A 23,847-nucleotide genomic window follows, 5' to 3' on the forward strand; every position below is an offset into this window, starting at 1 on the left:
GGGGATTGGACCGCCAAGGCTCCCGCCTTGGTCTGCCACCCGATTCGCATTGCACCGGACCCTTCATGTTCCTCCTGCGGGTGGTGGGTCCACAGTTGGACGAGCCCATGTATCCGGTTCGGGCTGGGCCCGGCCGGGCCCCATGGGCGAAAGCCCGGCCACCAGGCGCTCGCTCACGGGCCCCAACCCCAGGACTGGCTCCAGGGTGGGACCCCGGTAACCCTCCGGGCCGGGTACTCCGACTCTTCGTTTTAACCGCCATGAAAGATCCTTCGAACCGTTCTTTGTCTCACCCTTCACCTAAGACCAATTTGTCATGGGAGACCCTACCAGGGGCACTAAGTGCCCCAGACAACATAGCTCCTAGGATCATTAGGGCACTCAAACTCCTCCACCACGATAAGGTGACGGTTCAAGGAGGAGCTTGTTTTTACTAAAACTGTGTAACAAAAGATCAAAAAACGGATAATGAATATAAACTCAGAACGGATGTACAAAAGAGCATCCCTTCACATCCAAAATGTTACACTTCACTGCCAGTGGGAAGGAACTAGTCCACTATAATGTAATATAATAATATAATTGCTGTGAAGTATGTGTCACTGCCGTTTCGTGACTATTTCATGTCTGGTTGAAAGGAGGCTATACAACTCCAACAGAACCACATCATCTGCAAAAAAATAAATAAAAAGGAATTGAGACCCTGAGATTCCCAAACCAGACATCGTTCTCTTCATGAATAAGCCAGGCACACAGAGCGGGCCCTCAGCTCCCTGCAAGAAATGTCTTGGGGGATTGAGACATGAGCTCTTTCCAGATTCACACAAGTGACCAAGAGACCCAGACTGCCATAACCCCCTCTGCTACTAAGGGCTGGCTAGAGGCTCCTCGGTTAAATGACCCAAAGAGAAAACATGCTGTTCTTCAAGACCCAGAAGTTGAAAAATCGATTAGAGCCTCCTTTCCAACTCCCTAGTAGAAACGTTTCCAGGTACACTGAGCTGTATGATTCTCAGATAGTCTGAACACTCTCATGCCCTCCCACCCCACGAATCCCCTTGAAAATATGGCCACCTTACGGCCCTGCCTCTCCACAGGTGATGTCCTAGTCCTCCATGGGACATTGAACAGTATCAGAGCCATCAGCATCTTGCGGTGATTTCATTCAACCATAGCACCCTCCTCCAGGGAAGCCTTTCAACGGCATCTGCTACCTCTGCCACAGCATTTATTTTGTCTTTGTTCTGTACCTTAAAATGAGTCCCTTCATCACCTTTAAATAAACCTTATAAAACTGCTCATTGTCTAGTGCATCAGAGTAGCACTAACAGATTATCCCAGTTTAATAAGGATTCCACGTCAGCTTTCTTACTTGCATTAATCTTTTCCGTCTAACTTATTTTCCCACATTCAAACCAATGAATAATTCTATACCTCTGCATTTGTTATTTGACAAGCTAAAGCCAGCATCCATAGCATGTTATTAAAAGTGTCACCTCGCTAACAGTATCATCATTATTCACTCGTGCACATTACTTTTGTTTGGTTTAGCAATGCTCCAGCGTCAGCCCCGTTTGGAGCAGAGACAGCCTGTGGTCTTCCTCTGAGACATCACATGTCTGACTTGCATTGAGCTGATATGACCGCCCATTGCCACTGAAATCAAGCTTACAGTTAACCTTGCTGAATTAAAGGACTCTGCATCAAGCAAGCAGCTAAAGGTATGTCCTCTTTCACTGTTAGTGCATTATTGGCACTGCTTTGCGAAGAAAATGGTGGTAAATTATCCTTTCAAGTTCCTGAATGTGGGTCTCAGCTATTGCTATTTTCATGTGAACTCTATGCATTGTGGATGAGGAGTTATGGCTGCAACAATAAATCACTTTGTCCTAGATCCTCAAGAGCAAAGACATTACAACTGGTTTTTGTTTGAAGCATAACAACCAGCAAGTTCCCGCTGCAAAGTCAGCCCCTTTATTCTAATCATTAGTCTTTTGTTAGCACCTTCAGCTGAGAGCTCACGCTGCCCTCTGACTAAAATCACTCACTCTTGTCATAAGAGACCACAAGCATGAAAAAAGATATACTCAAACATCATAAACGGTGGAGCTGATGAAATCTGATGCCTCTGATTTTTTTTCTGTGGAGAGTTGCAAAGATCTGAAACCAAAGTCTCTCCCATGTGAGTCATCGATAGCGGAGGACGCTGCATCGTCCTGAGAAGATTTAATGGAAAAGCAAAAACGAAAAGAAGCACAAAAAAAGCCAAGATGGTTTTTGATTATCATGCACAAAGGTCTTTGTTGGTGTTGCCTCTGCTACTTTGACAATTTACAATTATTGAAAAAATAAGTATTGAGCCTGTTTAGGAGTAAAGAAATTGTCCTCAACTAGAACCGCTAGCCTGGCAAGCCATCCCATAAATGTAAATATATAGTTTGACCACGACCCCCTGAAACAACCCAGTTGTGCGGCAAAAGCTATGGTTGTCTTTCAAACTGCCTCTGCACACAATTGTACAACACCGCGATTAATCAGAGCCCCAAACAATGAGACATATTCATCACTATAGATATTGTCAGAGTTTCTGTTCACTATACACAGTCAAAGAGGAAGCAAATGCACATTTTTCTTTCAAAATAAATGACGTAAGTCTATCTGCTCACATGTCAAAGAAAAGTCTAAATTGTCCAAAGCTGATATCAAAGCTGTTTCAAACGAGCGCTGTTCCTGAGCTGCTGCCATCTTTGCAATCCAAAGAGATTTGAATGAAAGCAACTTGACCTTCTTGGTTTCTTGAAGAAGTTTCATTACTTGAAAACAAAACATCTTCATGAAACGTCTTCAAGAAACCAATAAGGTACAGTTGCTTTCATTCGAAACCCCTTTGGATTACCGTGACCTGGATGACTGAAAACGTTCACCTGCATATTGCCATCTTTGTAGTTTCTAAATTGCAGCTTTTAGAGCAAACCCCACCCAATAAACACAGAGCGCTGTGATGGGCAGACACAAAACTGTCCAGGCCAATGGTAGACCTGCTGAGGTCATATTGAAGCGTGGCTATATCGACCTACAGAGAAAACATTTTCTGATACCGTTCAATTCAATTCAAGTTTATTTATAAAGCGCCAAATCACGACAAGAGTCGTCTCAAGGCACTTTACATAGTAAACATTCCAATACAGGTCAGTTATTTAAGCCAATCAGTAAAAAGTTGAGTAGTGTCAGTGACTTTACAGCAATCCTCATACTAAGCAAGCATTTAGCGACAGTGGAGAGGAAAACTTCCTTTTAACAGGAAGAAACCTCCAGAGGATCCTGACTCAGTATGAGCAGCCATCTGCCACCACTCACTCGGAATGGAGAAGACAGAGCAGACACACGCATACACCAACACCAACCCACCCACACACACACACACGCATCCTCACACACACACACACAACATATATACCAAGTAGCGTTTCTATGGTTACATTGTGATTTCTTAGTAAATATTCTATTTGGTGAGAGATAAACTTTATTGTATTTATCCTAATGAATCTATAATTAAATGGGTAAATTAGTAGTAGCACATTCAATGTCAAACAAAGTAAAATGTTATTATCAGGAGAGGGAGAATGTTTAAATGGTTAGTAGCAGTGTTCAAGCGTTCAAACCGTTAAAGGTTGTTCTAGAATCCTAGGCTAAGGAACAGCTTCCTTACGGATTTATTTTTCACTAATGTTTCGACTTCACCACATTTTTCCCCTCACAAATCAAGAATAAAATGACAAATAGTGGACTGGATAATTCCCTTTTTTTCTAGACTAAAGTTGGTAAAAAGTGTGGAATTTTTGTCTTGTTGCATCAGGATTAAATTTTCCATTCGGGCGGACAAAAGAAGCCCCGGCAGAAGTGATTTAGTCTGTCAACTACCAAACACACATTAAAACTTACTCTCATTACACTCAGAAGAGACAAATACTTTGATTCTGACTGTAGATCTGCAGTTAAGAGAACTTAATAAATGTCCGCTTTTTAAAATCTCCCCCGAGTTTGTTTCTTACTGGAAGTCAGAGAGAAAGATGACATTTTAAATAAGTGACATCTGTCATCTGGCCTTTGATGGTGGTACGAATTGAGACCTTGAGTAACAATAAGGTGTCAACCACCGTGTCAGCTGACGAGTGAATGATGGACTGATGAAAGTTCAGCAGCCGAGAACTCTGATGACAGATGGGTCAGCGGCTGCCGTAACTGTCATGTCTGTTTTAGAAATAGCCTATCCACAAACACGCACCCAGTCACAGAAAACATACACAACTCCACGCCTTTGGTCCCCTCACGTCAAGGTCGCAGCCTGCTGTCCCCCCTTATTTCCCTCAGCTGACTTCACTTATTTACTATTTGACGTACGCAGTTTGGAGTCTGAATTCTAGTGATAAAGAGATACCTAATCTTGTGAAGTAGGTGATATCTTTCTTGTTGAAGATAACCCTTTGAATGACTTGAGTTTTCATTTATTCATCATTAGCGCCTTCCTGTACCACAATCAAGGCACCCGAAGGCACTGAACATAATTAGATACAAAATAAAAAAGAAACAGTAGAGAATAAAAGAGCAATTCACCATGTTAAAAAGAACAAGATGACGCCAATTTAAGACAATCAAGCATAAATACAGATAAAAAGAAACTAACATCAGCAAAACACAAAAATGCATAAATAATTGTGCGATTAGTCAAGTTAAATCATCAAATGAATAACAACATGAGCATGCACCTAACAAGATACCAGCATTGAAAGTAGTTAGCCCAACATAAAGGGAATTACAAAAATCGAGCCTGGAGAGGACATGTTTTAAGAATACTGTTAGCTTTCACCAGCAGGATTGAGTGAGGCAAAAGCTAAAGTTAATAGCTGTCGTCTTAAACGAACTCTAAAAACTTACATCAGCAATAGGATAAGAGATGTTAGAAAACTGGATGAATCCACTTTGATCTTGGCTTTGTTTGACGTAGCCTTTAGCTCAATCCAAACTGAACTCGAGCATTTCAGAATAGCTAAGATATTAAGTGTTTATGACCTTCTTCCAAAGACTTACTCCAAAAGATCTGAACTATCATTATAAGGCATGTGTAATGTTTCAATTAATATTTTGGATCAGCAAATTCAAATGAAAACCTTTTATAGCCAGGGAACCCTGACCCCTAACCGTACTCAAAACAATGTGAGATATTCATCAATATGGAAATCAGTCAACGGGGCACACTGTCGAAGAAGAAGAAGATAAAGAAAGGACTTAAGCGCCTCTATCTGCTCAAGTCTCAAAGACAAGCCCAAGTCTAAATCGCCCAAAGTTGATGCCAGACCCATTTGAAATAAGCTTTACTCCTTAGCCGATTCCATCTTTGTAGATTTTCTTCATCGCAGCTCTGGTGTTAAACTCGCCCAGCATCTCTCTACAAACATAGAGTGTTGTGATTGGACAGGTCTAAAATTATTTGGGCCGATGGTAGATCTGCTGAGGCTAATATAGAGTGTGGCCAGACCAACCTGCAGAAAAAAATCTTTTGCTACTGCCACGGTTGGTCATGTTTTAGCCCCAAAAGTCTAAAACAATTGCACATCTGTTTACGAGTTCCTTTGTTTTGTAGCGTTATGAATATGCCATTTCTGCCCTTAACAGCTGCCTTTGACACAGTGACAGTGTGCATAAATTGCCATGGTCGTGCGCTTGCTTCTGATGTTTACATTCCAGCAAAGAAGACAGAAGAAGGACGAAGAACGCTTTTCATTAGTTAATCAAAGAACTTTATTTCTAATAAAGCTAATCAAAACAACTGTTGGTCAATAATAATCAGGTGACCGATCTGTGAAATCACAATGTTATGATTCATGTGTTTTAATGAATAACAGGACTTTGGGCGAACTGAGCTAGACATCCTGATCCACATAAGGTAAACACGTGACACATTGTTCACTCATCCAATCAGAACTTCCTTTCTGATGCGTGGCAGAGCTCTGTGGTGTTTAGTTAATCTGTCCACTCCGATTGGCTAAGAATCATAAACAACTAAGCTTAATAAAACAGAACAACGCCATTTTAATTTAGTTCCAACAAAGTTTCAACGTAGTTCAACTTGGTTCAACGCAGTTCCAACCAAGTACTCGACCAGCTCTCAAATCCATCTGACGTCCATCATCGCTAAGTGAAGTACAGACTGGCCAGCTGTATTTTCTACTTTTAAGCTGAGAACTGTCAAGCTGGAAAATTCTGTCGTTTTATCAACAAGACGACGGTTCCTTCAGAATAAAAGCTGAACTGTCTCTACGTGACGCTGAACCCTGCCAGTGTATCGAGAGGCGATCCATAGACTGGTTTGTCGTGCTGCCGACGCTGTTTCACCAGTTCCAGCACCAAGGAGGGTCCGAGGACCTGGCATCCGGATCTAACACGGGAGTCTCCGCACGGTACGTAGATCGGCATAGATCGCGTCTCATGTCTTCCTCCTGAAATCCATCTTCGGTCAGTTAGGGTAAACAACATCTCGCACCCAGACTCGCCTCCACCAGATGGAGATTCTGAACTGACACACACACACCAACACTTCAGCATTACATTCATCTGCATCCATCATTAGAGAGTTAGTCCTGGTGATTGTTTCGAATAATTATAAAATAAACATTCTTAAGCGTCCCATCTCTCTCTCTCTTCTTGTCTCTAATTCAATACAAAGTGTTTGAATAAAACTCCCTGTAGTAAAAACAACCTCTTTTGATTCGAAGGGCCCGGTCCAAAGATTAATGATCCGGCTAAGGTTTGGATCAGTGACCTTAATAAAAGAGTAAGAATATACCAACTATATTCCGCTACAATTTAATTTCAACAACAGAACTCACAGTTCAAATGTGAATTTTTTTCAACCAAACTACACACAATACAATCGGTAATGTGTTCTTTTCACACCATGTCTCTCTACATATGCTCCAAAGAAGCCCATTTCCATCTTGATTTCTGTCGATTGGCTAAACGTGTCATTACTCACCCTGACACTCATTTTCCCCATCTCCATTTCAGTCACTATTCAGGGTTGCCTTCTTTCTTTCTTTTATCCAGCCAGCCGTACCCAATGACAGTTCTTTTCAAAAGATTTCCTTGCTCAAATTATTCCTCAATTATACCCCCCATGCAAGAGAAAATTCCACATCCCTTTAGTTTTCATTCCTGAATTACCTGTTAACAAATCATCAGGCATGACAGAGCCTAATCTGATGGAATTTATATATATTTTTTATGGAAGACAGTCATAAAAACGTGTCATAATATTTGAGCATACCTCCCTCAGGAGGTGTTATGTTCATCTGATTTACTGGATCAGACACATGTTGAGTTAAAGTTATTGGTCTGCAGTGTTTTATTACTTTGTCTTTGCAGAAACATTTATTATCATCGAGGCAAGGGATGTTGGGCTTAACTTTGTGTAAAGTCTGATTCCAACCTGAGGTACAGACGAGCCCTGGGGCTCAAACTTTCAGACACAGAAATATTTCTCAGTGGATTCCAAACCAGACTGGAATCCAAAGCATGAATTTCAGTTTTATTTATTTTTTTAATTATTTCATTTATATAGTTTAAACCATCTCTCCCATCTCCTCCCTTTCTTTGTATCAAACATCAAATGATTGATTCGTAATTATCTAAACAATGTGCATAGAGAGTAAACGACAAAAGCAAAAATACTAACCCACCTAAGTTTTTTCTTATGTCAAAAACAGGCTTACGGTATTCTACATTAAATATTTCCTTCTTAAAAGAGGAGTTTGGCCTTTTTAAATGTATTTATGTTTATTATTTTCTTACACCTTAGCTCTTTGAGCTGAGACTTTAATCTTGTTTCTCCAATTAGGAAATTACCCCCTAGCACTTGGTAAAAGCTGTTAATTACTGATTTATACATTTACTAGAGGAAGTGAGGCTAGATTAAAACTCCTGGATATGTAACAATGGTGCTGGTACCTAACAGAATGTTGTCTGGGATTATCTCTTGGTGTTTTTTTTTTTCTGGAGTGAATGATGGAACAATCATGAGTGAAAAGGGTGAATGAGACCACAGGCCTGTGTTGCTCCCAAGTTCATGAGTAGTGTGGGGGATGGCCATGAGAGGAAGTCCCTGATCCACAGCGATGTGGACAGACAGAGGTTGTGAAGCTTGAGAACCAGTTTATCTAGGATTACTGGGTCAAAAACCCATGTTTGTAGCTGAGCACAGAAGTTGTTTACCACCACCTTTACCGCCTCCTTTGCTTCTAGCCAAAGTTGTAGTCCTGTCTGCCCAGATCAGAGTGCCCTTCCAGACCTAACATAACATTGTGATCATTGAAATCCACTGTGTACACATTAGCCAATCCTCATTCGAAACTGGTCCATTTTGTTAGTGAGAGACTGGGCATTAGCAAGGAAGAGGTTTGGAGCAGCCAAGCTGTGCAGGTTAGCATGTAGCCTAGCAAGCTTTTTCTCTTTTTTCCAAAGTCTCCTCAGTTCTAGAGAGGGGCTGGCCATAAAGGTTTGTGTATTTCTAGTGGGATACAATCAAAGTCTGTATATTTTCCCATCGTAAATAAGAACAAATCAAGACTTTTGATGTTGCATACACTTAAGCTTCTAAAATATTTTATCAGACACTTTTTACCACCCCAGATGGGGGGTTTAGCCCATAATCCCGGCTTGGGAGGCCAGTGCGTTATCCATTAGGCCACTGGGACAAGTTAAAGACAGACTGATTTGGCACTTCTCCTTCTAGGTTTTTTTTTTTTTTTTGGGGGGGGGGGGGGGTCAGAGGTTACAATATTTTGTTTAGTTTTTTATTTTATATCCCACTTTTTATGGTTATTAAATATTCTAAAAACACAGGTTATTTTTAAGTAATTTAAAAGATTTGGATGTATATGTTTGTCTCTCGCTGTTGCAGTTGTGGGTTTCTGATGATTTTGTGATCAGTTAAGACCCAAGACCAAACTTCTTTACAATACATTATGTTTATGTTTATTTATTTGGCAGACGCTTTTATCCAAAGCGACTTACAATTTATAACCTATAGGGCATGCTGTGATCTGTGGGGGAAACCAGAGTACCCGGAGGAAACCCACGCATGCATGGGGAGAACACGCAAGTCCACGCAGAAAGGCTGCAGCCGAGCCGAGTTTCGAACCTGCAACCTTCGTGCTGCGAGGCAACAGTGCTTACCCCTGCCCCACCATGCAGCCCATATATATTTTGCATATATATATATATATATATATATATATATATATATATATATATATATATATATATATTGCATTTAGATTTTCTGTAGTTTTCTATATTCTGAATATTTTTTTCTCCTTACTGTCACTCACACAACTGGGATTTATTTACTTGCTGATACATATATTCAGTAAATATACTCAACAATTATCACCGTAGAAAATTATGTCTCTCAGGTGAAGAAAACAGCTTTTCGAAACATGAGCACCCTCGAAAAATCTCAAATGTGTTCTTCAGATGAGCCTAGAAGCAGCAGTTTCACATATGTGGAGACTCAGACAGTTCCCAAGATAAAATGTACAACATTCCTGAAAAAAGATGAACTATTTATTTTTATTCTTGCTCAAATCTGATCTTATTTACAGAATACCTTTTTAGCAGTGGTGGATGTGCCTGTGCAAAGCTACTGTTCTTTTGTTTTTCAATCTTGCCTCTGGGAACACATTTTGTCCGCATGTTAACTTTAAGATCTTGTTTTATTTAAATGAACAAACCTGCTGGTGGCACAAACCTCAGCTCAACACACACGGGAGGACACGGAGAAGCAGAGGAAAACTGTTCTCGTGGAGAGTTGGGCAAAAGCAGACGCAAACAAGCCAAAGAATTATGCTGATTTTGCTGATTGCCGAACTTTAATTTGACTGAGCTAAAAACAAAATGGTTAAATTTGCCGTTTTCTGGCAGACAAACAGCCTGCACTTGGCTAACTGAAACTCCACAGTGATGAAAACGTTACTCATTTAAATGGAGATAGACAGAATGTTAGACCGGCCCAAACACAAGCGCCAAGTGCTGTAATTGCTTTTAATGTTGTGTATTCCTCTGAAAATAACCTCTGAGGCAGCATGTTGGAATGATTTGACTGAAACGGGTCCAGAACTGAGGTATAATGTTGGAGGATGATAAATGAACCGATTAGAAACCCTTTTCTTAAAATGTGAAACTGTGAGAATTGTTTTGAGCAGTTTAAAGGGGTGTTATGAGCTAACAGCCTATAGTTAAACCTTTAAAGCTTTTTTTGATGCCGTTTGAGGTTTTCCCTTCTCTTTGTTGTGTTTGCAGTAGATCTGCAAAGTCCACACCAATGGGACCTAATCTGCCCTCAACACATACAGTAGCTGAAAGATAAACAATTGCTTGGAAATTAAAATTGTTTCTTTGCATGCCACAAATTCTTATTAAATAACAAAACAGCAGCTAAATGGACTCACTTTACTTAGAAACACATTATTTCCACCATAACAAATGGACTATTATCATATAAACCCGTAAATGAGCATTCACAACCAAAGATTAATGTCCTTCTGACGGTCAACATTAGAGCGTCTCCAAATCTCATCAAGAGTGACAATAAACCTGTAGATTAGTTTTAAACACTTGTAAAGAATTTAAATTAAAAGGATGTTTTGAGACGATTAAAATATCTTATGGAAAACACATCACCCATTGACTTTTATACCTGAGCGTGGAGATGAAATCAGCTCAGCTGTGCAGCAGTTGGATGAACCAGGGAGGAAGGTGAGGGGGAGTAGCTTTCTCATGTAGTCCAAGTAGAATCGTGTGCAAAAGCTGGTGGTGGACATTTAGAGGACTGGGAAAATGGTGACTCCTGTTACAATCATTGGAGTTCACACAGACAACAAACTGGGATAGGCTCAGGACTCTACTGAACTTCACGAGAACCGTCGGAGTAATCTGTGTGCTGAGACAGACGAGATCGTTCAGCATCTATCAGAAGATGTACTATTAGTCTGGCTGGTGTGATTCTCTCTGCTGTGGCACCAAACTGAGGGTAGATGGTAAGAAGTCAAGTAAACGTGCAGCCAAAGCCAGTAATGTTGTTGGGGTAGAAGTTCACCTTTTTTAGGGTAGATTATTGAATTTGTGTCAATAAAGTGATTAGACTAGCGTTTTATGGCTAAAGATGTCAGTCCATCATGCCAGAAAATCCTGTTAAATAAGGCGGTCATCTCAGGTCGGCTGTGGGAATGACCTTGACTGGGGTTTACTCTAAAAGAGAATTGGTGGTAGATGCATGTCCATTATTCATTTTCTGATAGTTTCATCCAATCCCAATTAGATGTCAGTGACATATTTAGCTAACAGGCAGACAGGCAAAACATTCTGTTTTTGGCAGCAGGCTGACCAGTTAGATCTGCAGATTAGTTCATGCTAAACAAGGTGGCCCGTGTCTTTGCTAAACCGTGCATCATTTGACATTTGTGAACAAATTCTTACACCCTTCAGAATAAAGTTGAGTGTCCAAAAATCATGTGACACTTTCGTCGAGTCACCGACCATGAAAAGACAGTGAAACTAGACGATTTCTCCTTCTACATTAGACCCCCTTTGTTCATCCTCAAGCACCCTTCATAGACCAGGAGCCCCGCTAAGAACCCAGTACATTATATGTAATGAAGCGCGTGCAGTTTCTGCAGCGGCTTGAGGCTGCGTCAGCGCCCTCTAGCGGAGCACAAATAGATAGCATCCACGTCCCTGAAAGCATTTCTTTCATGTCACTGTAGTGCGGCTGTTGCTGCTGCTGCTGCTGCTGCTGCTGTTGGTGTGCAGACGCAGCCAATCTCTTCCTCATGACGCCACCGAGGTTGGGCTCAGATGTCTTCGATACGAAGATTTAACAAACCCAACCTGAATGAACACGGAGCAGAGACCAAGCCGTGCGGAGAGGACAAATCTCGACCTGGATCCGAGCACCGGCCAGCCAGCCAGCCGGCCGACGTCTGATGTGACTCCTGCCAGGCTTTGTCAGGAAGAACTGGGGCAGCATCCAAGCATCTTTCCGATGACCTGCTCATTTTTATTCCTAATGGATGCTTTTTAATCATTTTTATTTGCCCTAAATACACATGGGCAGCTTTCAATGTAATGTCTACGTGACTTTTTTTCTTTGTAAATACATACACCCACTGGCGTCAGCACGAGGAAGTGGCTCTATGGAATGCGTGCACCGGGACCCCACTCCCTCCTGCTGCACCTTCTGAAACATTTGTCCTGCCTTCCGTCCTCCTGGCACCGCATCCTGCTCCGAAGAGGCGCTAAATGAGGCGTTTGCGTGCACCTGTCTGGACATGAAGAAGCTGGACCTTTACGCAACCACAGACTGTCAAACATGATGTAGTTTTAGCACAAACCTACACTCTTTGTATGTAAAATGCTCAGATAATTGTGTACGCGCCGCGCTCAAAGCTTCTCTCTCTCTGTGAACTTATAGAGTTATTACCCACAAATAACCATGATACTGTTTCGCAAATTCAGATTTCTGATACTCATGGTGTTTCTGGTGGCGTGCACTTTGCACATCATGATAGACCTGTTACCAAAGCTGGAGAAGAGGGCGTCTGGGGCGGACAGCGGCGACGGCGCCGGGTGCCAGTGCGCGCAGCACCCGGACAGCGATGTGCAGGGCTGGGGCAAGCAGCGAGCCAGGTCGCCGGGCGAAGCCGGCTGGCCTAACAAACACACGCTGAGAATCCTGCAGGATTTCAGCAACGAGCCGAGCTCCAACATCACCTCACATTCCCTGGAAAAGATCACAGCCGCAGCCGGGAACAAGGCGGGGGACTCCTACGGGAAGACGAGACAGTCGGCTGGGAACCAGAGGGACGACAAGCCGCTGATCGGGAACGCCAGCGGCGCTCGGACCGCGTCTGCCCAGGCTGTCTCCAGACTGTCCGCTCTGTTTCAGCATCACTTATACAAGGTTGACCTGCCTCCCCTCACGGATGATGATACTTTATTTAAAACTGACATCAGGTTTTATCCCAGAGCAACAGGAAACCAGGCATGGTAAGATTCTTTCAAAAATACGGTTAAAGGTTAAAAAAAGTGGAATATTTTTTTATTGTATGACTCCTGCGACGAAAAATTGACCCACCGGGGACCAATGGCAATTTGCTTCAAAATTGTATGACAATATATCTTGGAAAAATGCAATATTTATATAAAAAACAATGACACAGTTATAATATGCAGCATTTATACAGCAAAAAAATGTGTGTTTTAAAAAAATAGATTTCTAATAAATAAGGGAACATAAGTGCTTTGTGATGTCATATTTATATTATGATGTGACAATTGTATCATGATTTTAAATTTGATTTGTTCACCTCTGCTATCTATCTATCTATCTATCTATCTATCTATCTATCTATCTATCTATCTATCTATCTATCTATCTATCTATCTATCTATCTATCTATCTATCATCTATCTATCCATCCATCTATCTACCTACCTACCTACCTACCTACCTACCCACCTACCTACCCACCTACCTACCCACCTACCTACCTACCTACCTACCTACCTACCTACCTACCTACCTACCTACCTACCTACCTACCTGTATAGTTAAATCAGTACAAGCAAACGTCACAAACTGTAGTTGATAACTACGTTCTCCATCCTCATTTCATTTTCCAGGCACGATGGCAATGATGAAGAGGATGAGTTTTCTCCCACCTCAGAGGTGACAGCTGAATCTTACCCCAATTGGCTGCAGTTCCACATCGGGGTCAATCGCTATGAGCTGTACCCTCGACACAGTCCTGTGCTGGATGCCTTGCTCAAGGACCTGGTCACACAGAGGATCACCAGCGTGGGTGAGTCAACCACAGAGAATCACATTAGCCCATGTGCAGCTAGGAGTTAGTGACTCACCAGGGGTCGATCCCAGTTTGGAAATCCAAGAGAAAATTGTTTATTAAAGGTCTGGGGGACATTTCAATCATTAGTAACACAAAGCGTTGACTTTGAGCTGTTTGCGTCTTAAAACATAACCAGCAGTAAAACACATTTATATGAAATTCATCCTGATTTTCTAAACACAAGAGAAGAATTTACCACTACTAATTTACATATTTAAGTTTATTAGTAGTTCATAACATGACAAAGGAGCTCTATTATAATAAAGGTGTTTGGAGATAATCTTCACAAACCAAATTTAACAAAAAAAAATTTTAATAGAGTTTGTAGAACCCAAGACATCTACCTCCGGACCATGGGAATGGGAGTCTATGAGCCGAACCGGTTGGATAGGGTCAGGGTTAGTGTCATGTATCTCACAATTGATTTCTGTGAATCTTAAAGACACATTTTGATGTCAAGAAATTGTTTATTTATTGCATTTTTGGCAGGCAAAAGTTATTTTAGGTTTATTTTAGGTTATGTGTGAAAAGACGTAGTGGACTGCAAACGTTCTTCCCACAACGATAAGCAGAAGAAGAAAGATGACTGTGAGTTTAGCGAGCTTCACATCCTTCTTCCAGGATGAAAGAAGGAAGCATTAAAGATGAAGAAAACCACCACAGACCTGCGGTAAGTAGCGGCTACGCTGGGGGAACTAGAGATTCTGCCGTGACGTCATACATGCGACTTCTGATTTGTAGTCTTTTTAATTCCAAGTTTATAAGAGCAAATAAATCTCAAAATATATGACAGACGTAGCCAAAGCACGCAATTATTTTCATTTCAATTGAAGTACAACATGTTTGGCAAAGCAGACCAGAAAATAACTTTTATAGCCTCGTTCACTTGCATTCATTTATTTTTTGTTCAGGGGTTCCATGAGCCAACCAGAAGGGGAGGAAACTTAGGGTCTTGATGTACTTGCTGTTTCACGACGTGAACACGTTTAAAATGGCTGCCACGTGTTACTTGCATTGATTTGATGTGTCATTTCAGCGCGTGCCCTGAAATTAATGCAACGCGTCCAAACAATGCAATACACGAGTAACCAGTTGTTGGAGTTGACAACCGAGACACACTCACAATGGTGACTCCGCCTCCGAGTTAGAGGTCTTTACCATCGTTGATAGCACTGCTGTCTCTTTTTCTGTTGTGATCTCAAAATTAACCAGTTACTGATCTCTTCTATTGACACCATGTTCGTTTTGGTTGTATCCATAAACCCAGCTCTCTGTCTGCTCTGAGTAGTCTGGTGCGCCCCCTAGTGAAACACCCCACTACTACATGCAGTGCAGTGCTGTGCTGCAGCAAGTAACGTAACAAAGCCGGCTGCCTGCACCAACACAAGGTCAAACAGCAAGTTTATCAAGGCCCTTAGGCTCCCTCTGTTGGACTAAATACCCACAGGACATTAATAAACAGATAAATAGTTGAAAAAAGCTTAATGTTTGCTGTTTATTTGTGGTCCAGAAGCTGAAAAGATCACCAGCATCACTAGCATGGCTGTGAAACATCATATTCAGATAGGGGTGGGTGATGCTTCAAAAAATAAAATATACAATTACCGTAATTTCCGGACTATAGAGTGCACTTCAATATAAGCTGCACCAGCAAAAAAAAAAAAAGGTTTTCTGCACACATACGCCGCTCTCAAATACAAGCCGTGGCGCAGCAGCCACATGCAGGTCTCTGGCGCACAGCGCATGTATGGCCATAGCATAAGAAAATTAGACAGAAAGACGCTACACAAAGGTTTTTCGTTGTTGTTTTAATTAAACAAAATTAATTTTAAACACGGGTGAACATGCCTGCAAGTTTAGAAAAGAAAACAGCACTGATAGCATTCATATTTCTGGATGGTTATAAAATAAAAACAGAACTGACACGTTATTACCGGTGAGTTGCATGTTTAGAAGAAAAGAACAGCGCTGACACAGCATTAATAAGCCCTGGATGATAGAAAATAAAAACTGTACACAAAACATGCCTGGTTAGTAAATAAAACACACTTGCCTACCAGAAAAAGTCATTTGCTCTCATCTTCCTCTTGCACACTAAAGCCATTAAAGTCCTCTTCTTCAGTGTCGGGAGTTGAACAGCCTCAGAAGAGCTTCGTCACATACCTTTTCTGTGGCGATGTCAGTGTCGCTGTCCGTGTTGCTGTCATCATCCCCGGGTGAAGCTGGCTTGAATGAGTTCTTCCCGCTGCCGTCTCCAGCGCCGAACCATGGATTCATTCATGCCAAGCTTACGTGCGGCAGTACTGTTTCCCTCCTTTACTGCCAGATCGACGGCCTTCAACTTAAATGCGGCATCATTATGAACTCATGCGTGTAGTTTCCATGATGAGAGAGTATGGATTTGAAAAAAATTCTTCGTCGTGCCGGCTGCTTGCATGTGCTAAATTAAAATGAGCACTTTCTTCGATTTCCACATTTGACTTCCACCTGTTTCACTTTCTGCTAAAGCGCCCCCTGGCAGGTGAAGGAAAATCTTCAGTAAACCTCATTATAAGCCGCATGGTTCAAAGCGTGGGAATAAAGTAGCGGCTTATAGTTCCGAAAATAAGGTATTATATATATATATATATATTAGCTTCCTTATGCTAACAGGTGCTAATAATGCTAATGGCATAACATCCATGTGGTGTAAATCACCAAGCCACTATTAAGCTGCTAACAGAGTAAGAATAGAGACTATAATCATGTAAACACGTGTTTAGCATTACTTACTTTCCTTTATGAATGCACACCAAAGTGATGAGGCTCAGAGTGTGCCACGTGTAAAACGGTCCGGCAGAAACAGTTGTCTGTTCTCTTCTACCAGATAAAATGTGATGACTCTATGGCCTCCATCCTTTGGTGGGTTGTCAACACTAACTACCCATATCTTGTAAATTGTGCTGTCTTCAAGCATTAAATAACTAATTACAGCTACATTTATGACCAAAATGAAAGTTTCAACATATAAGGAGTATGTGCATTAACACCTGTAATATTTTTAACAATGTCCTGTTTATTTCCACAACGTAAAGCTCATACAGTAATAGAACTGGACTCACCCTGTTATGACTTCAGCTATCACTAAAACTGGCTGTAATCTGACCATGCTTCCTTTGTAGCGTGGTTGTTTTATTGTACATTTATTCACTCCTGTCTTTGTCTCATTGCTGTACATCCCTTCATCTTCTGTCTCTGCAGAACAAAACCTTTGTATTGTTTTCCTGTCCATGGATGCATATACAGTTCTTCATAATTATTGCACGAAACCGAGATGGCATTAGAAACATTCTCTCTTCAGCATTTTCTCCGCAATACTGGCTTCTTCTTTCTGCTCCTTTGTGTCTGTGGCCTTTTTTGTTCACAACTCAGCTTAACTCATAAATCATAGAAACACGAGGAGGCACAGGTGAAAGCCCGATGGATTTATCATCACCGCAGGGGAGGAGAAGCTGATGCTGGTGGGTGAGGCTCGGAGCATTCTGAAATAAAAACTAATAAAGCTCTGCTAAATGTGTATGTCCATGTCTTACATGGCAGCACAGATGATTTAGAAACTCACTGGGCTGTGGAGACACGTTTGAGACACAAACATATGAGAACATTTACATTTTCATTTGAAATTAGCATAAGAATCATAAGCAATTTACCAGAAACATGTACAGGCCACTAGTGATGACATCATCAATGCAGAAACTATAGATGAACCCATAAATAGCCTGATACTTTGAACTGGCAAATAGCAGGCTAGCTTTAATTAGTGATCGGCCAGTCTGAAATTCAAATATCTGATTTTCTTTACCAAGCATGAATTCATTCCAACAATAAAAAAATTCCCAAACAATTTTACACATTTTGATTTCCACAATCAGAAATGTAGTAACCTAGTCAGAAATGTATTCTCTTAGTTATCGTTTTTTGGACAGGTCAGAGAAGTGCGACCCAAGTGTCTAATTGTTCCAACAGAAGGGCCTAGTTTGGAAAACTACAGATCTCCACACTGGCCACAAAATTGTAGTTAGTTTCAGTTTAAAGTACGCAAAAACTGTTTTATAGTTTATAGTTTATAATTTTTTAATCTACACTGTTATAATAGGCCTAAATGCACATTAGGAAGATATACTAATATTTGAAATTAATTTGGGCCCACAAGAGCAGTGTTGTAGACACATATATCGGTCAGCTGACATATTGGGCCAATATTCACTATTTTTTTATATATTGACATTGGCCGATATAACTCCGTAGTAAAGTCTATTTAAAGTCAGGCACATCCCCGGGCAGCCCGGTGCTGCTGCAGAATTGTATTTAAATGTATGTTTACCTTTCTGAATAACATCTGCTTAATAAATGCTCAAAAATTATTTTCAACTTAAACTTCTTAAAATTTACCTGTTTTGCGTATTTAATACTTGGTCAGTTTACTAATTTGTTTGAATAACTTTAGTTAAATGTCTGATTTTAACAGTGGGCAGTACACAAAATTAAGATTTAACAGCTGGTTAAACTCTGATTTAGTTTCCGAAGTTACATGAATCAACTGATGTTATTAGTGACTAGGGGTGTGTATTGGTGAAAGTATGGCGACACGATACGTATCACGATACATGGGAGACTATACGATATATCACAATGTATTGCGATACATTCAGTCAGACAATATTAGAGATTTTTAGACTGAATTTATTATTGGAAAATTTAATAAACAGTCCAAACTGATACTTAACATGTTTAACATGAGGTATCTAAACCATAATATAATAATAAATTTCAATGGTGGAAACAAAACCCACTGCACACTGATGCCAACTAGTGGTCAGTGTTCGAATTGCACCAAAAGAAAAGAAAATGCACAAATTCTTGCATGTAAATTCTTTCAAAAATAAGATACACAGCCTTTTGAATATCGATATAATATCGCTGGAAAAAATATCACGATGTATTGCCATATCGATATTTTCCTACATCCCTGTTAGTGACAATTTAGCATGAAAGCGATATAGAAAATATCTCAATATGGACTCTGAAAATCTGCCATTGACTGACCATAACCTTTTCCTATCAGCATCAGTATCGGCAATAGAAAAACCAATATCGGTCGACCTCTAATCCACACCCATCATTTATATTGTAGCAGTGAAGTAAACAGTAAAGAATATGTGTAAAGATACCATCATAATGTGGCCAACATCCCTTTGGGTCTGCTGGTGTTGTTCTTATTGTAGGAAGTTCATTGATGCAAGGAATTATTGTCAAATTTTGCTAAGTTGTTGTTGTTTTAGGCTAAAATCAGCCTAAATAACCAGCCGACCGATGGATCTGTCTGTTTCTGTGAAAGTCAAATCTCTATAAACAGAATTCTAATATTTTAAACATTTTGGATGGTTGTACAAATGCATGCCTACACTCCACTTGACCTGTCTTCTGCCTACCTGTTACATGCTTACTGAGTCAGTCTCTAGCATAAACAAAAGGTGATGCACCCTAGGTCATGCAAACCTTTCAAAATGAGTCACAGCTCAAGAAGACTTGCCTGCACTGAGTAATATGAATTGAGACAGCGAGAAAATAACAGAGAAGGTGAAAACAAGAATAGCATAAACAACCCAAACAGAAAAAAGGAAAAATGTGAGAGCTCTTGAGACGAGACAGCAATTGAGTTGGTAAACACCAAACGCAGCTTTATTCAGAGTGTTCAGTGCAGCCAACTGCTCAGTTGGTAAGTGGATTCACAACTGCAGGCTTACGCTGATATTGGGGTTATGCAGAAGCAGCATGTCTTGTAATACGCTCAAGTTAATGTGCTGTAATAAATGGGCAAATCCCTCCAAAAGCCTGTCCATTGTGACAGAAACACAAGGCATTTGGACAGTTCTGGCGGTCCTTTTGTTTGAGTCAGAGGGAAGCAGGAAGCTTGCAGTCGGTCTCCATCACCCTATGGGAGACAGCATGGACATGACTGATAGTCTGAGACATAAGCCACGGCTCGAGTCCCGAGTACAGGAGGTCAGACTGAGTGAGTGACAAAGGAAGTGGCTCATGTGCACAAATCTACCGCCAAATGTTTTACATGATGAGGCTAATCTCAACACAATCAATGGGTTTTAGCAGCAACTAAAGGCACACGCAGCTCCTTGCTGCTATGACCTCTTTCAACGGTTGGGCAAATTGGTCTACAAAACTCCATGAATCCATGCAAAAACACATTACTGTCGAACAACAATACAGCTGTGCACGTTTTTTTCTGTGGAATTGGCTCGGGTTGTTATTTGACTTCTCACTTGCTTTCTTTTCAGCCATGAAATCGGGAGGCACTCAGCTGAAGCTGATCATGACTTTCCAGAACTACGGACAAGCCCTGTTCAAGCCCATGAAGTAAGTTACACGAGTGTGTTTTTTTAATCGTTCCATGCAGTTATTGTATCATTTGGAGGTGGGCTGATGAACACTGCCTGATGCCCGAGTCTCCATGCACACATTTCTGCACCTTCGTGTGATCTTTTTTTCTGATAGGGGAATCGTCTGTCTGCTTTTTAATTAACATCAACGGGCTTATGTGTTAATTAAAATGAGCATCGAGCCGTTACGAGGGCGTCTTTAGGGAGGCATACGCGCCGGCTAAAGCACATAAAAAAAAAGAAATACCTTTCCCGCTCTCAGAGTTTTTCCCGATGAATTCCCGCGTCGCTGTGGATAAACAGTGTACGGGCCAACTGTGCTGCGATCAGACGTAATTGCTCACAAGCCCGGTTTGATTGCTGTGAAATGTGAAAAACCTTTTCTGCATGAGAGCCCCTGTGGAGAGCATTAAAGGGAAAGAGGTACAGCAATGAAAACAGTTGATGAGGTTGTGTGTTTGTGTTTCTGAGCTTACAGAAGTGAAATCTGTCAAATCTCAAAGTATCAGAACTCAAATAAGTAATAACCTACTGATTGATTTAAGCTGCTAAATAGTTTTGTAAATGTTTTAGCTTTTAATTTCCGACCTGATCAGAGGCTTTATTTTGAAACATGAGACCTTTTTCCCATTGAAAGTAACAGCAGATGCTCAAATCTGCTGTAGTTTTCAAACCTTTAGGTCACCAACAATGCCCGGCAGGGATCATCACCATAGTCATATCTGACAAGAACAGAGGTTACCCTGAGTTTTAGTGCATTCACCAGGCTGATTCACGAGTTGCCTCACAGCAACACGGACATTGTGCATGTGTGTGAGTCGTGTATGAGTGGAAATTCAGCGGTAGGCTGGGTCAAAGGGCATGGATAAACCAGACCGGAATTTTCGGTCATACCAGAGCCTTAGGAAAAGATTTCATTATGATTTTTATGGCAGAAATTGTGATTTTCATTTGATTCATGAAGAACAAATGACCTGACATAAAAATAAAGTCTAGTTTGTTGTTTAAAGGGACTTTACAGACTTTTGAATTTTTATGCTCACGATTGCCCCCTCAGGCCAAAAGCGTAACGGCAGCTTCAATAGGAGGCTCGTGCATGAGGCGCGCATGCTGTACGTGCACACTCCTTAACGAAAATAACAGCTGAGACAGTCCAGTGTGTGTGTGTGGCCCGGAGGACAGGGGACAGGAGAGCGTGCAGCTAATTAATCAAATAATTTGGTTCTGTACCTTTCTCTTCAGCACAGCCAACAAAGGTTTAAGATGGGTCAGTCTCCCTGCATGCTCAGATCATTCCCTTCCCTTGCTTGAAAAATTGTTCCAAAATGAAAGTTGAACCCACATCTTTTTTATCTGTGAATGCAAAGCCGTTCGGCGAGTCTCAAATAAAAATTTGGGCATCTTACTGTAAAAAAAATATACCATTAATGTAAAAAATAAACTCTAAATAAACTATGTTCACATCCAGAATCAAACCCAGGTCTTGTGTGTGAGAGTCAGACATCTTACAAGGTGAGCGACACTCTAGTAACATTCACAGCATCTGTAACTTTTATATCCTTGATGACACCTGAAACAACGTCAAACCAAAGAACGGTTCGGCGCGAAAATGGCTATTTCGTTGCTAATTTGCAGGAAATATCTAGAAGAAAGTTCTACAGAAAGTAGCTAAGGGTCCTCAGAAATGTAGCTAGGTTCATCACTAGGCGTTAGGAACAGCGACAAAGTCGCTGAGTTGGCACCGCCTTTCTCTCTGCTGCTAAAGCTACTGAGAGCAAATGCTACGGGCGATGCCTGAGCGTGAACGCGCATGAGCAGCCTGCTCGACCCGAGCAGCTCTCTTTTTCTGTGATTTTACAGAAAAACAGGCAATCACAGTAAAAATGCCAGGGCTCATTCTACAGGACCAGGGCATTGCAGGAGAATGTATGAAGAGGAAACTTATTATTTCTATACATGTTTTGGCTGTCAAACTTCCATAATGCCCATTTAAATAACAAAATAATGAAAATTTAATATTTGTAATTGATCACTTTTGATTAAAACTGATAAAATACCAGCATTTGCTACTGTTGAAGGAAAAAAAAAGTTTATGTTTTAACAAAACAGAGCTACGCTGCCATTAAGTTATTATGGAAAATCTCCTGCTGCTGCCGCAGGAAGCAGGCGAATCAGACTCTCCATCTCTCACTCATGAACGGTGCAGAGTGACGGACAGAACATAAGCGACACACAACCACAGCTATTAATAATATTGACCAAATTAGCACCACAAAAACAAATAAATGTATTAGGAAAATGACCAAGTATGCTGTCCTGTCTACTCAGATTGCTCCTGCAATCCCGGCCCACACCTTTGCCCCACTCGATGCTAATGCTGTAACATCTTTAAAACCTTTAACACCTCGGGGAAACTCCAAGTGTTTAAAACAGTTGCTACAACAGATCCCAGGTCAGTCACAAGCTCTGCGAAAAACCTCTTTGACAATCATGTTGTTTGCAAATTCAGTGTGGAAATGACAGATCGTTCAGCCCTAACTGACACGGAATCACGTTGTTTGGTATTGCTGCACCAGGGTATACTTATTGTTGAATATTATGATACGTTAGAATATCGGCCACATCTCATACCTAATCTCTACTACATTGAATTTCATCAGGTTGCATTGACTTTTGTTCTTATTAAAATTTTGTATATTGATAGTATCGTCATATCATCACAGACACAATCCTACATTATTACTTTAAACTTCAGCAATGTACAAATGTAAATCAGAACAAACATCAAACAAACTGTTTAAAAATTCCTTCTTACAAAACGTCAATTACAAACTGAGATAATGACACCATTGACTGGATAAACAACACCTTCCAGATGAAAATGCAAGAGAGGAGCTTTGATTTTCTTATTACGGAAATGAATCCAGCAGTCTTTCTCAGATTTCACTGGAAACCAATTTGACAGTAATTACACGTCAGTTTTTGAACCACAAGCTACAGATTCCTGCAGCTCTTTGTTTAGCCTGTCATATGGGATTCAAGCTTCTTGCTCTGACTGACACGATCATCTGTCTGCAGCACGTACAGATATTATACAAAACTCCCCAGAGCAGAATTATTAAAATAAAGACTTTTCTGAGAGGCACACTCTAGGAGAACCAGTCTTTGTTCCGTGCTTTTATCAAAGCTCATCATTAGCTTTAGTTGAGTCTGTCACATTGATAAGTCCCGCTTTATTTTAAGAATGGAGGTGTATTCTGGGAACAGTAGTTCAGAGCATTCCTGTGATGCTTTATGTTCCTTTACTTGTCTTACTGAGCAGCATCAAGTTGTGCTTTGAAGAGGCTTTGATCTTTCCACCCTTGTGTGTTTGTGGCGGATGCAAATCTCCACACTGACATGGACCTCAAAGCCACACAGTCTGACAGCTCGTCTGACAGCTCCGCATG

The 23,847-nt window shown here is 40.9% G+C and overlaps 1 protein-coding gene across 1 annotated transcript in view; it reads left to right on the top strand.

Moving 5' to 3' along the window:
• Positions 1-11,608: 11,608 nt before the first annotated feature.
• The window catches only part of fam20ca (FAM20C golgi associated secretory pathway kinase a), a 49,676-nt gene continuing 37,437 nt past the window's right edge, over positions 11,609-23,847 (top strand). Inside the window, exons 1-3 of the mRNA XM_015945715.3 lie at positions 11,609-13,101; positions 13,738-13,916; positions 20,297-20,375. Of these exons, the coding sequence (XP_015801201.1) occupies positions 12,548-13,101; positions 13,738-13,916; positions 20,297-20,375 (812 nt within the window). The 5' untranslated portion in view covers positions 11,609-12,547. The remainder of the gene's footprint in view (positions 13,102-13,737; positions 13,917-20,296; positions 20,376-23,847) is intronic.

Source organism: Nothobranchius furzeri, chromosome 12 (genome assembly GCF_043380555.1).
Source record: "Nothobranchius furzeri strain GRZ-AD chromosome 12, NfurGRZ-RIMD1, whole genome shotgun sequence".
Classification (NCBI taxonomy): Eukaryota; Metazoa; Chordata; class Actinopteri; order Cyprinodontiformes; family Nothobranchiidae; genus Nothobranchius; species Nothobranchius furzeri.